The 14,435-nt window shown below is 42.7% G+C and overlaps 1 protein-coding gene across 3 annotated transcripts in view; it reads left to right on the top strand.

Moving 5' to 3' along the window:
* STAC (SH3 and cysteine rich domain) overlaps positions 1 to 14,435 on the top strand; it is a gene marked incomplete at both ends in the record, with an annotated part of 143,705 nt that overhangs the window by 113,008 nt on the left and 16,262 nt on the right. For all 3 annotated transcript variants that reach the window (XM_080825850.1, XM_080825849.1, XM_080825848.1), the window contains 2 exons: positions 854 to 918; positions 2,751 to 2,839. In XM_080825850.1, coding sequence (XP_080681976.1) covers positions 854 to 918; positions 2,751 to 2,839 — 154 coding nt within the window. The remainder of the gene's footprint in view (positions 1 to 853; positions 919 to 2,750; positions 2,840 to 14,435) is intronic.

Raw genomic sequence — 14,435 nt, 5'->3', positions numbered from 1 at the left:
GGAAGCTTTGTTTTTTATTTGAGACCACAGGGTGGCTACTTAAATGCAAAAGGAAGAGAATTACATATCTCAAAACCAACTAAATGAAAAGCCATTATTTGTTTTCTATTCTGAATAATAGTCCCAATGCATTAATGATAAGAGATGGAATATTTTGAAGTTCAAAATTAAAACTTTAGGGGCATCTAGGTGACTCAGTCAGTTGAGTGTCTCACTCAGTTTGGGCTCAGGTCATGACCTCAAGGCGGTGAGATCAAGCTCCAAATGGGGCTCTGTGCTCAGCAGGGAGTCTCCTTGAGATTATCTCTTTCCTTCTTCCTCTGCCCTTTCCCCCATCTCTCCAATACACACAAAAAAGCTAAAGCTTTAATGTACAAAATATAATATAGATATCAAGAAACTGAAAACAAAATATTGAAAATAGATAAAAGAATCTGGTATTTAGAAAGGGTCATTCAAATGCAATTAGGCCATACCTCACCCACTGTTCCCTGAACAAATGATCTGATTCATTCAACAGATAAATAACATTGTTTCAAAGATGAATGAAACGCTTTGCCAAATAAGGCTTAGTTGTGAACCCAACTGCCAAATAATCAGGAGGCATGCTTGCTGGAGGCATGGGCACGGGTGTGGACACGCAGAGAAGGTAGAGGGGAATGCCACTTGGGAGGCAGGAAAAGCCTCACGTGGAAGATGACGTGAAAGTTGTGTAACTAAGATGAGGAAAGGGCAGTGAGGAAGAAAGTAGAAGCTATGGGACAGGGAAAACATAAAGCCACATCTTCTAGGCATGATTCCAAAACGTGGTGACTGGATTCATAAAGCACCTGCTTTTTCTTGTCTCCCTCAGTGTTTACTTATCCAGAAAATGACACTGACGATTCCAGACACCAAGCAAAGAACATAAACCACCAGGTATTTATCACTGTTAACCTTAAAAAATTGCTTTACCAGCAAAACACAAATTTATTCAGAAACAGCAGAAAATATCAATACAGGACAAGTAAACTATGGCAAAACCATAGGCAATCCCACCAAACAAAGGAGGGAAAGGCTGTTTTGTAGAGACAAGGAGGGAGTTGGGGGAGAATGCTATAAACAAAAAGTCCATTGGAGGAAACTAGGAACACTAAGTATGGCGGCTTTTCATTGGCTGAGCTGAGATTGTCTCTTATTGGCTGAACTGTTGGCTTCCCTCTTCTTGCTGGGACAGTAAAGTCGTGGTTACATAGTAACCACAGCAAGGTCCCTGTCTTCCTGCTGGGTCTAAGCTGACTACGAGAAACAGGCCATAATAGCTACCCCAGCCCAATCTCCTGACTCCATTTTAGTGAGAATTCCCTGTATTTATATTCACAGATGTCACAGAAGATAGACCAGGCATGGTCCCTAGATCCCATTACAGATCACTACCCAGGTGGGTTATGAAACCTAGTTAGTAGGTCCCAGAACAGAATAGAGTGTAGAATAGAACAGAAAAGAACAATGTAGCATAAACGTGTGGTAGCACAGGTAGCGTAAAACCACGCATCACAGTGCATCAAAGGTAAAAAGGATATGTATTGTGTTATATGCTTTTTGCTACCATTGTATATGTTATATACAAAATGATGCATACTGTAAGGTGTGTACATTACATAATTACATAATCAATTATGACCATATTTTATAGTATGTAAATATATATTTTATGCTCACTTATATATAATACTGTATAATTTTATCTATATAATTAGAACAGGATAGACTAGGACAGAAGTATAGAACTTAAGGTACTTGAGCTTTGGATAGAAGAGTGAATCAAAGTTGTGTACAACTTTTGTTTATGTCTTATATAGTATATATTTATCATATCATGTATTTAAATATATTATACAATTCTGTATATCATGTATAATTTTATATACACATATATAACAATGATATGTATATGTTATGTATGTTCTGTTGTATTACATAATAGTAATATTATGCAGTTATATTTTATATATTATATAATTTGTGTTCATTATGTATTACAAAGTGAAAAGATTTATATAGCATTGACATATATTTGGATAATAATAATGGGTAATATTTACATAACACTTATAAGACTCTTGGATAATCTATAAAGTGGGGACAACAATTGGGGGCTGTTGTGAGTATGCCAATGCATGTAACATAATGCCTGGCACACACAGTAAGTTATCAAAAGTGGTAGCCTTTATTACCATTATTGCAAGGTTTCATGGTCAGGAGATGGTGATTCTTTGATAGAAACTAAATCAGTCTGATGTCAAACACTATGCTTCTGTCACAACATGCATGAACTAATTGCTCTTGACTATACCAGAGTCCCTTTGATAGGCTAGGTACCAAATTTTAGGCTAACTGATTAAAAAGTCAATTTTAGGAAATGAAAGCTGCTTACTACTATTCATATGTCCCTATTTCTATAGTGTGAATATTCCCATTCTTGGGACCAAGCCTGTCACCTTTCATGAACAACTGTAGAAAAGAAAAAGTTGATTTGAAGACATTTGTAGTTATTTCTGACAGATTTACACACTATTGGTTTTGGTTTCTAATGAAATCAAACTTAGCTAAGAAATTTAAAATAAACCTATGGTTGAAACAAAGCCTGAATAATAATAGTTTGATATTTTAACACTCACAGTCCTTACACTAGAATTACACTGCATTCACTTACTTATTTTCTGTTTTCCTCCTTCCTTCTCTCATTTTTCTATTATTTTCTCTTTCAGGGATCTCTTTCCAAAGAACCATTACAGATGAACACCTATGTTGCCTTGTACAAATTTGTACCACAGGAGAATGAAGATTTGGAAATGAGGTAAAAAAAAAATTTCTTTTAGAAAAAAGAAAGAAAATTTAAAGTCAGTGTTTTTCATGTGAAAAAAAGAATTCAATTAGTGCTACATCCTAATGCCTTGGAGCAGTGACTGGCACACGTGAGCCAGCATCCAGTGACCTCTGGGGCTGGTTAGCAGACAGATTATTGGACCCTGTCCCTGCGGTTTCTGATCCTGCAGGTCTGGGGGGCGGGGTTAGAGAATTTGCATTTCTAACTGGTCAGCAGGTGTTTCTGATGTTGCTGATCAGGGACCCCGCTTTAAGAAGCACAGTTTTACTGCATCAGCAGCAGAGCTGCCAATGGGTGTTTGCGTGCACCTTGAGCGTCAAAGGCTCTTGGCATCTTGCGGGGTCTAATAGGGAATCAAAAGCAATGTCTTGATTTTTTTTATTTTAGATTGATTGGTTGATTGATTGATTGATTGATTGATTTGACAGAGAGCTAGAGAGAGAGCCCAAGTAGGCAGAGTGGCAGGCAGAGGGAGAGGGAGAAGCAGGCTCTCCACTGATTAGGGAGACCGACGCGGGACTCAGTCCCAGGACCCTGAGATCATGACCTGAGCTGAAGGCAGCCACTTAACTGACTGAGCCACCCAGGTGCCCCAAAATCAATGTCTCTAGTGGCCAAACTGACACAGGTTAAAAGATCAAACTAAAACCATTTGTGTATCCTGGCACCTCCCCCCTGCTGCACACCCTGAGCTGTGCTTTTGTTTCAGGATCCATCCCACTTCATGGTACCTGAAATACGGGGGAGGATAAGGTGAGCTTTGGGACGTTCGTGCAATCCAGGGAAGCTGGAGTCCGTGCTGAGTTCACATGCTGCTTGTTGTGCGACCTTAAGCAATGTATAAACATTTCATTGCTCTGATTCCCTTACTTATAAAAGAATAGCAATGACCTCTTCACGCTGAGGTACTTTTGAGGGTGAAATGAACAGTGTTCATAAAGCATATAGCACAGTTCCTCGTCATTATAAACACTCAGTGACTGACAGTTATTACAATTTTTATAACGTGTTCACTGACCTACCTCGGAGAAAATGCTTTATTTCTTTCCTCCATGTATTGACTCCAAAACATAGGAGTTTGGTGGGTTTTGACCCTAGAATAGGTTAGAAGGGGTTGCTTTTCTAGTCAGATGTTCCCTCAGAGATCAGTTCTTTCCTCTTCTGAAGAGAACAGAGAGCTGAAACTATTGAAATGCCAGAGCATTAGGGATTTAGCCTCCATTTTGAGGTGGACTCCACTTGTCTGTCATGGAGGCCAGGCTACCAGTTGCTAGTCACTCCCTTCACATGGCTTCTGGAAGGTGTCGTCTCTCCACCCTGGAGCTCTTTGGACTTCTCCTTCTCAGACTGTGCCATTTCCCAGGCATGATCCCTGTCCTGCTTGCCTGAGCTGGTTTCCCATTTCTTTCACTTTACACAAAGCCCCATAAAAGGAAAGAGCTACCAAAAGTCTCCAGTTAGCCCCCCTTTCCCGGGTTCCATGTGCCATGAGGTCAAGCCCAGCAGTCTGGCTGCCCTTCATCCAACAAGACTCCACATCCGCTGTGTGTATCCTGCCAGAGTCTGGCTCATACCCAAGGTCAGCTTGGTTTCAGTATTCATTTGCCATCTTCTTCCAAGTGATTCTTGGGCCTTTCCAGAGCAGAGTTCAGGGCCTGAATCCTGGCGCCTGGGATCTGTTCAGACAAGTAGGCTCTTGTAATCTGAGTTGTCTCCATCGTTGAGTAGGACTCGCCATGCTGAACTCACTGGCTGGAGCTATAAACAGACCCGAACAGTCTGGCATCCGTGCAGCAGGAGGTGAAGGCATTTACCAAGCGAAGCTCTGTTCTCTCAGAGATAGAACCAGCCCTAGAGTCAGAGCCTGCCTGGGAGTCATGGCTGGGGGGCTGCCTGTCCAAAGAAATGTGGACAGCTGACTGTCCGCAGTCAACTCTCTGCCAAGGAAGACAAGGATGATATCTATTCACGTTGCAATAAATACTGTTTATTGTGTCCTTCCTGGGACCATCATTTGGATATCTAGACTTTAAACTGGAACAGCTTCCCTGTGTGGCAGCCCCACCATTTTATACCGGAAGATTGTTCTGAAGTCAGCAGATGAAAGGAACAATTCCAGAGAATGATAGGATGTTATTAGGGTACTAAGGAATGATGTCTAGCTGCCTGGTGTGGTGGTCATAAATTTTTGTGCTTATTTTAGACAGTTGCAGGTCATTAAAAGTCAAGTTGTCTGGTCACGAATCAAACATTTACAGTCTGCTCTGAGGCAAACAGGACTATTCATTCCCAGGAGTGAAATGCCTGCATTACATAGACTGCAAGATTGGAGTGATAAATCATACTTTTTCCTGTTTTTTTTCTTTTTTTCTCTTTCTTTTTTTTTTTTTTTTTTTTGCCAAGAGATTGTATGTTCCCAGTTTAAAAGTCAGGCACTTGATTTAAAATGTGTAAAGCAATGCTTTGGGGATTTGATATAATTCCTTGAATGAACTGATGCTTTGTGAATTATCCTTTCCTCCTCACACAATAAGGTAGAAAAAAATTCCTTTTAACAAAATATTCTTATCCACCTACATTCTTATCCAGGGGAGCACACGGGTATTGTCCTCAGGGCAGAGGACAAATGAGGTGAGCACAGGGAATGTTTGGAGTGTAAGCTTGAGGGCAAAGATGTCCCGATCGGCGAAGCCAACAGCTGTAGCTCAGAGCGGCTGAATCATTGCTTCAGCAAACATCCATTATGTATCTGCTCAGGAGCAAGGAAAGCTTTTCAGCCAACAGCTAACAGTCTAGACCTTTCTACTGACCTCCACAGAGCTCAACTCAGGTTTCACTTCTTCGACGCACCCTTTCCTGATACCCCCAATCTGGGTGCGAGTCCTCTATTATCTCCTTTCATGACACCATATTTCTTTCCTTTAAAGCACTTACCTCCACTTGTGTTTATATATTTCTGGAATTATTTGGTGAACCTCTATTTCTCCTATAAACTCCATGAGAACAAACCTGTCATTGCCAGCCTGTCTAGCATAGGACAGTTCTTGAAACACAGTAGATTCTTAATGAATAGGTGATGAGGAAATGGAGAGTATCGTGGAGATGAAATGAACTCATGTTGTGCCTGCCGTGCACAATGTGGGAATGTCAAATACATGATAATATCCCGGGAATGATAAAAGGGGAAGCAAACGAAGCTCAGAGGGCTTAGCCCAGACCTCTTTCCTGGAGGAGGTGGGCCTTGATCCCATGATGAATATCAATTGTCAAGAAGAAACAGTAGAAAAGGAGATCAAGGGTTTCAGACGGTTGAGAAGAAGCCCTGGTAAGCCCTTACTGAGCACTCACGGTTGAGAGGTGGAAGAGTAGGCCTCAGAAAGGAACCTCTGGGGCACTGCCCCCTCAGTCTTAGGGCAGTGAGTCCGCCTCTTAGAAGTCCCACAGTCCTATCATTGGTCTCCAAACCCTGTCTAAAGACAGAGGCTTTCATGAAGTCATCCACTACCTGCCCAAGTTGCTGGAGCTCTCATGATAGTAGCTCTGTCCATCCAGCATGAGCTCGAGAGCCAGACAGAACAAGGCGGCAGGGCGGAAAAGCACTACTGGGGAGTCACAGAGACCGAGTCTGTTCTCCAGTGAGGATCCTTCCCAGCTGCGTCTATTTCAGCCAATGTTGCAATCTCTGGGGGGCGGAGGGTGGGGGGACAGTTTTCTCCTTCCTAGGAAGACTGAGTATTAAACCAGATGATGTAAATAAAAGGTGGGATATTATGCCCAGTACAAAGCGAGGTGCACAGTGTATTTTAGATCCCTTCTTAATTTGCATCTTTTCACAATATGTTTTATTTCCAAGTCCTCTGGATCCCATCAACACTACCCTAAGGATATAATAGTTGAAAAAAAACACAAAATTTCTCTTTGGCCTTTGAGCATGTTCAGTAGGACTTCATCTAATTTGTCCAGCCAAAAGGAGACTGTGAGACCCTGCCCCTCATCTTTGAGTCCATTTTGCAGTTGCTGACTTACAGATACGATATTTTACCCCTGACATGAAAGACATGGTGCCAACATGCACAGGATCCCTGGACTGTCACTGACCACTCAAGGTCTGATAACATCAAAGAGCAACCCAGTCCTCCGTCTGAGTGTAATGAGCTTGTATAGTAGATGCACTTCTGAAATTAGGGTCTTAAACAGCTTCCACCAATGACCCTTATTATCAAATTTTTTAAGAGCTTTGTAAATTACACTTTACGGATGGCCAGCTTAATACATGAGCCAAGCTTTTTAAAATGCTACTTGAAATAGAAACCATTATCACCAGTACTGACACCGTTATGGTATATGCTGCCTTGTGAGGGCACGTAGTGTGTATCCTAGTGGGTGAGTATATGCATGTGAGACACTTAATATGCTCATACACGCCCACGTGCTCACAGTCGGATACACACATACATTCATATGCCCATGCACGCTCAGATACATGTTCATTCACACACACACATAGTTAGCAAGAGCTTGGTAACACATGCTTAGCTTTTCTCCTTCCACATTTACAGCATAACCAGTCCCATTATCCTTGCCAATTTGGGGTTCAGAAATCTGCAAAACAGTCTTAGAGCCATTGCTTATTATTCACACCAACATGCCTTTTAAAAATCACTAAGAATAGGGGCACCTGAGTGGTTCGGTGGGTTGAGCGTCCGGCTCTTGGTTTCGACTCAGGTCATGATTTCAGGGTCGCAGGATGGAACCCATGTAGGCTCTACACTCAGCACAATCTGCTTGTCCCTCTCCCTCCCCCTCTGCCCCTCCACACCCCCCCACACACACCTGTGTGTGCGTGCACTCGCTCTCTCACTTTCTCTCTCAAATAAAGAAAATATCTTTTAGAAAGTAAAAATAAAAGTCAATAAGAGTAAATTTTATGGCTTTGCCATGCTGGTATATCTTGTAAATAAGCAGCAGATGTAAATAACTCCAAGTCAACACAAACCCCTAAAACACCTTAGGGGCTCTGAAATAAAGAATGGGGAGTAAATAAAAGACTGATGTGTTCAGATGCATATTCCAGTGACCATATAATGCCTATTCCAAAGAATCCATCTTGCCTTCCCACATCTAAGTCATTTTCATTTTTATTAGTTCTCCCCAAACAAATTTATATGATAATGGCCATGTTTCATAAGGGGGAAAGAAAAAGGAAAAAAGAAAAAAGCTTAGGAGCCAGGAGAGGAAAAGAGGGAACTGCTTTTCCAATGTTATTAAATTCTAAGATACAGATTAATTTCCACTTCAGTGTGTGTCTGAACACCTAAACTAGGGGGCTTCAAAGAAAACTGTATTTTCTTTTATAATCCCAAATAAGGGTTTAGGTTCTTGACTCGCCAGCCTCTTTCTTGGAAGCTGCAAGTCTCGGATTTTTCTGTGGTTGAGTCTGAATGAAACCAGGCAACCATTCGTCTCATTAGCTAATATTCATGAGAACCTCTGGAGATGGGATGGCCTGAATTCATCTCTTTCTGATTTTTTTCAAAGCACCACTTGAAATCAAGTTAAAACTGATTTTAACCCTTCTGTGGCTGTTCTTATGATTTGTTTCATCTCTTCACTGCTCACCACGTGGTAAATGAGCATTGACTGGCTGCTGTGTGAGCAGTTTGCAGGCCCTGCCCTCAAAGAGCGCAAGTGGTTCTCAGGCTGGAGGGATTGGGGTGCAGAAGAGTAGACAAGAAAGCACGCTCCAATGTGAGATCTTGTGAGAAGGAAGGCAATTCAGGATGCTGCCACACCACCTCAAGGCAACATCAAAGCAGCCACAGGAGGCCAGGGAAGGCTTTGCAAGGAGGCAGCATCATAACCAAGAGAAGTTTCCCAGCAAGAGGGGACCCAGGTGCCTGTGCAGCTTGCTTAGTGAGCTGTCATTCTCTCTTTCCAGTAAGGAAAGGATAAGGAAGAATGGGTTCAATGGCAGAACATGAGAATGACTTTAAGAGGTAGGAGATGGGTGGCAAATGCTAACCCCATTACAAAGAGGTGTGCAAATTCATTGCATGGGTGGGAGCATATTTTCATGACTACATGCATTCCAGTCCTCATTCTGAAAAGACTATCTTCAACTCCAGTAGAGTTTAATGAATGGACACCTAGCCATTTTAGTTCATATTCTACTGAGACAGTTTATGGTTCTTTACCTTTTGCAGTGGGTACATTGGGAGAACCAGAGCAAGAACTGACAGGTAGGACGTAGAGGCTCAGGCTGGAAACGAAGGAGACATACTTCCGGTCCCCTGGTCTTTTTCCTACCCCAACCTTCTCATCCTGCATTGACTGTGTGGGCGTGCCCTCCAATGAGGTTGACAATTTCTTCTAATCAGCAGACTGAGACAATGTATTAATTTATCCCATGCCAGTCATTCATAAGCCTTTCTCAGGAGCTTATGAAGATTGTTAAGCTTTGTTTTTAAGACCAGGAAGCTTGTGATCTATAGAATGTGTTCATGAAAATTCACTCCAGTTCATTAATAATTTTTTTAAATTAAGGTAAAATCATGAGTCTATACAAATATAAAATGAACACATGTCAGAATTTTTATTGACTCATTAATTAATGAGAGAATGAGTATAATGTCCCATCTGGTACAAAGGAAGAATTCAAACATCACACATACATAGGTGATCGGGAGCAATGACATGAATTTATGAATGCATACCGAACGGGTCAGTCCTCAGGGGCAACAACTGATTACATCCCACCAGACATAGTTCCCTTGCATTTCTAGGGACAAGAGGCCTTTGCATTATCAACAGTGTTCTACAAGTTGTAGAAAATATGTAAAGTAGCCCAACAACAATGAAAGGGGGAGATGGCCGGAAAGGTGAGCTAGACACCCAGATCTGTAATATTTATGCCTGTTTCAAAGTCTTTCACAGTTTTCCCAACTTTCCCTGACATCCCCTTGAGTTCTTTTCACAAATCTATGAGGTCATCCAAGCAATTCGTATTTGACAGTGGAGAAAACTATGGTTGGGATTGTTAAAACACTTGTCACCAGCCCTAAGAACCTCTTGGAGAATATTATTAAAATAGAGATTCCTGGGCTCCGCCCAGGCCTAGAGGGTCAGATCCCATTTGGAGATCTGAATAGCTAAGCGTTTCCCTGGCTTCTGAGTATCATCAGACCTAAGAACTGCTGTGACATTCGAAGACCCGCAGTGGGCCAGTGACAGACCCAGGACTACATGGCAGGCTTCCTGCTCCTCTGTCATGCTCGGTACTTGGGTCCACATCAGGGTTCTGGCCAGCTGCTTGCGTGGCTGTGTCCTTCACTTTGTAAGGCTTTCTAAATCCTTCATAAAATGAGAAAAGGAGAGCCCTTGAGACAGAGTAAGACAGAATAAGCCTCCCTCGGTGTCTCGTTTCCATTCTCTAAGTACATTACTGCTTGGCAAATGCATCAACTTAATTAAAACTAAATGTAATTCTAATGCACCAATTTGATTTAAAAATAATCTTCACAGTCACCAGGACATCAAAATGCAATTAAGGCTATTTGAGGAAAGTCTCTGATGCATATTATGTTCTGAGGCTGCACCATGTCAGGAAACCCAGACCCTCCTGAATGCCGCTAATGTGCTCAGCAGCCATCCTCTCACTCAGATGCCTCTTCCAATTAGGTTCTGGAGAGCGTGATCCATGACAGTTCAGGAACATTTACCAAATCCATCCAAATGGGCCTTTAGCCGAATGCTTTTTCTCCGAGCTGCTCCCCAGACTTGGGATAGCGCAGGCAGTCCCACGGATGTCAGGTTTAAGACAAAATTAAACTGCAGATTCAGGAGTTCCTCGTTACCTACCCGTGTGCTCAGACTGTAAAAGGCTCTGGACCAGGACTATGGAAATTGAGAAGCAGGTCTAGCGAAAAATTAAGCAGTAGATCTGAAGTTAATGGAGCCGTTTGGCTCCTTTTTATGTTCCCCTGAGCTGGTTTTTCCAGGACATCTCTTTTGGCTGAGTGACTCTGGTTGCTATAAGACCGACTTGGTTTTTGTTCATTTGTTTGGCTTTGGTTGGTTGGTTGTTTGGGTGGGTGGTGGTGGTGTTTGGTTCGTTGACTTTTTTGTTCCTAATGAATAGAAAAGGGTCAAAAATACTAAAGGTAGCTGAAAAATACTTGGCAGAGTCAAATGGGCAGTTCTGATGAGTTTCACAAAGCTTGGGTGGTGTAAGAGGCAGCTGGATTTAGTTGTGTTAGTCGTAGATTCAGATCCTGCCTTTAACTGGTGAAACTTCTTGCCTTCTTACTTGTGTGCAAAAGGGGCTGGCTGTGCCCGCTTCATTCAGTGAACCCTCTGTCCCTCTCCAGCCCGTTTGGCTGTCCTCCTCTGCTATTCCAACACCTCCGTCGCAGTCAGCAGCTGGCTGGGGAATACTAGCTCCAGCCGCCAGCCCTTGCCACAGCTTTCCCATCACTACCTGGGGTGGAGGGCAAGAGGGAGGGGCAGATGAGAGAGAAAAGCTTTTTCCAAAGCTCTGAATCACACTGAGGCCACTTAAGAGGCCAAAGATAATTTCATGAACCAACCATCCCTGCCAAAACCCTAAGAAAACACCCATCTGAAAGGTAATAATCACTAGATCTTCTCATTTCCTAGTGAAAAAAATTACACTTTCAGGAAAAAATTAGTAGAACTTTTGAGCCCTTAATGTCAGGGCTAAAGCATTCCACATATGCATTCTCATCCACTCCATACAGCAACTATGCAAAATAAATATGGTTTATTAAGTATTTATTATGTATAATATGTAGTTGTATAAACATCATTGAGGTAGCTGAGTCTCAACAAAGCATGTATGTTGGGATTTTGGTGGGGGTGGGGGTGGGGTAGTCAATTCCACACTTGCTTGTCCCCTCCTCCCCCAGCATATTTCTTCTTGTTCAGTAAAGAGGCTTAATGTAAATTACCAGCTTCCACGTCTTTCCCCTTTAAGAGTACCAGCACCTTAACTAAAGTAAAATCTCTTAACTACTACTTGGAAAGAAAAAAAAAAAAAAAAAGAGTACCAGTATCTTGAGGGCAATAATTACGTCTTAACAACCATACCAGCCACCATCTGTTGTGGGCTTATCTAAATATGCTATACAAGTATTACCTCACCCAATCCTCAAAAATATTGATGAGGCAGGTACTATTCTTTTCCTCACCTTGCAGATAGAAAACCAATGCTTCAAAGACTCTTCTCTTCTTGTACACTCGACACATACCCACACCTACCACAAGCATTCAAAAAATACCTGGATGTCCTATAATTTCCTTTGGCTCAATAGGCAAAGATGAAGGAATAAAGAAAGACAAATGTCGTTGGCATTCCAGAATATACAGTATAGCCAAAACATTGTGAAAAGAGCCCATAACATCCTTCCTCGCCTCTATGCCTCCCAGTTGAGGGCCAGTCTGAGGTCTCAGGTTGTCTCAGTGGAGAAGGGGCTTCTGAAATGCCGTGACCTCATTGGGGGTGTCAGCATCTAAACTCCTAGGAATCTGTGGTGCCAGTGCGGAATGGAGAGACTGGGCAGGGAGCCTCAGGACAACTCCCCTCCCACCTTCTAGAAGACCAAACCATGGTCATACACCTTGCAGAATAGTTCTCTGAAGCTGGCTGGGCTCAGCGGGCATTATCCATACACTCTGTGACACCATGCCCTCTAAGTCACTAAAACCAGTCTCCCTCATGGTGAAAGAAAGAGGTTCCTCTGTCCACGTGAAAAATTGAGAAATGAGGGAAGCAGAGGACTGCGGAAAATGAACCAGATAGCAGCCATCCTGTTCTCACACACAGACACACACACACACACTCATGGACCAGCGCTGTCCCTTCACTGCTGAGCCGTGATTCTGCACTTAGCTGTTGTTACTCTGTTCCTACTCATGATGGTAGCACACAGTTCCCTCATCATGTCAAGACTTTCCAAAAATTATCCTCTGGATCCAAGACCTAAAGAAAAACCAAAAGAAAAAGAAAAGGCCAGCTGTGGTGTTCTGATCAGTCTATGCCAAAGGGGAAACTGATCCCTTTACCATTTACAAATTACATTATATTGTGTACATGTATGATTCTTGGGTACAGCAAAAGGCTTACCTGAACTTAGGATGCTCTGATTGAATTAAGCAAAGGGAACCTTTTTTTAAATACTTGGGGGCCTGACAAGTTCATCTCCAGGAATTTGGAAATAGAGCTAAATTATAAAATCTGCACATTATGGATTGGGAACATAAGGTCTTCTGAAAGAAAGAGAGTAAGTGTTAGACCAGCGCAGGACTTTAAAGTGTGAGAACCCAAAATGAGAAAGAATTGTTCCATGAAGAGAGGCCTGGTCAGCCATAGAAACCCAAAACATTTGGGGGAAGAGAGTCACTCATTGGCGGTGTCCATCCTAAGACCAGCCACAGGAAGGAGGATTTTTAGGCGTTGGGCCTCCATTCCTCTAGGAACCATGGACAGGCTCTCCCTATGTGGAGCAAGGGAGCAGAATGTTTGGACTTAATTCCTTGATGGCAAGATATAGTGCACCAAAACTACAGACAGGAGAAGAGAACAAAGCTGAGAACCGGTTGAATGGATGACTCACAGGTGATAGGGAAGGGTGGCCACATTGGGCCCCGCAAGCTTGCAGCTGGGAGTCAGGGGAAGAGTGCACCCAGGCTGTAGGGGCAGCTTATGTATGGCAAGCAGCCAGGGTTAGCTGGTTTCCCAGGCTCCCTGTGAATTAGCAAATCTGAATAAAATTTCACATGTTCCAGGGCATAAGGGCTGTCCCTAGTTATCTGGTATATGGCCCCAGGAGCAGACAGGGCTGGGGCTGGGGCATCATGGCCTGGACTGTGAGAGTCCAAAGGGAAGAGGCTGGGGTGTTGGCTTAACAAGTTGCTTAAGGGGAACTGACTGGCCTCTAGTAAGAGGCTCAAAACTAGGTCAAGACAAAACATATTACTCAGAGGGGTTTTATCTTGCTTGCCTCCTCGGATCCACAGGCCTGGATCCCATCTTGAAAAGGAGTCTAAGTCTGAGTGAAGGTGCAGTGAAACGAGTGCCAAGATTGGTGGGAGATGTGGGGCAGGGGCAAGGAGCAGGGCAAACCTCATGGGCCATGGGTTTGCTTACCAAGATGTCAGAGCATTGCTGTCTTGGATTCAAGTGCTGCCTGGGGCAACATCCTGCCTGCAGTGAAAAAGAGACATTAGCTGTCTCCACCAGATGATTAGAGTAGTTGGCTAACATCAAGAGTCTACCCTTATGCTTTATATCTGCATCCCATCTATTCCCTTCATAGCCCTTATGACAATTTGCAATTACACATCCATCAGTTAGACATACAATCTTCGTGTTATTATTCATAACCGTATTCAATGTTCTGTTATCTATGTGCTTATTTGTATCCATCTTCCTCACTAGAACATTAACTCCAGTGAAGACGTTATTCTCCAAAGATTACCCAGAGTCAGTATTCTGTAATATTTGTTGAATGAGTAGGTAAACAAATAACAAAAAAGGAAAAAAATATAT

The sequence above is a fragment of the Martes martes genome (assembly GCF_963455335.1).
Source record: "Martes martes genome assembly, chromosome: 1".
Classification (NCBI taxonomy): domain Eukaryota; kingdom Metazoa; phylum Chordata; class Mammalia; order Carnivora; family Mustelidae; genus Martes; species Martes martes.
The sequence above is the reverse complement of the archived record's forward strand: the minus strand, read 5'-3'. Positions and strand labels throughout refer to the sequence as shown.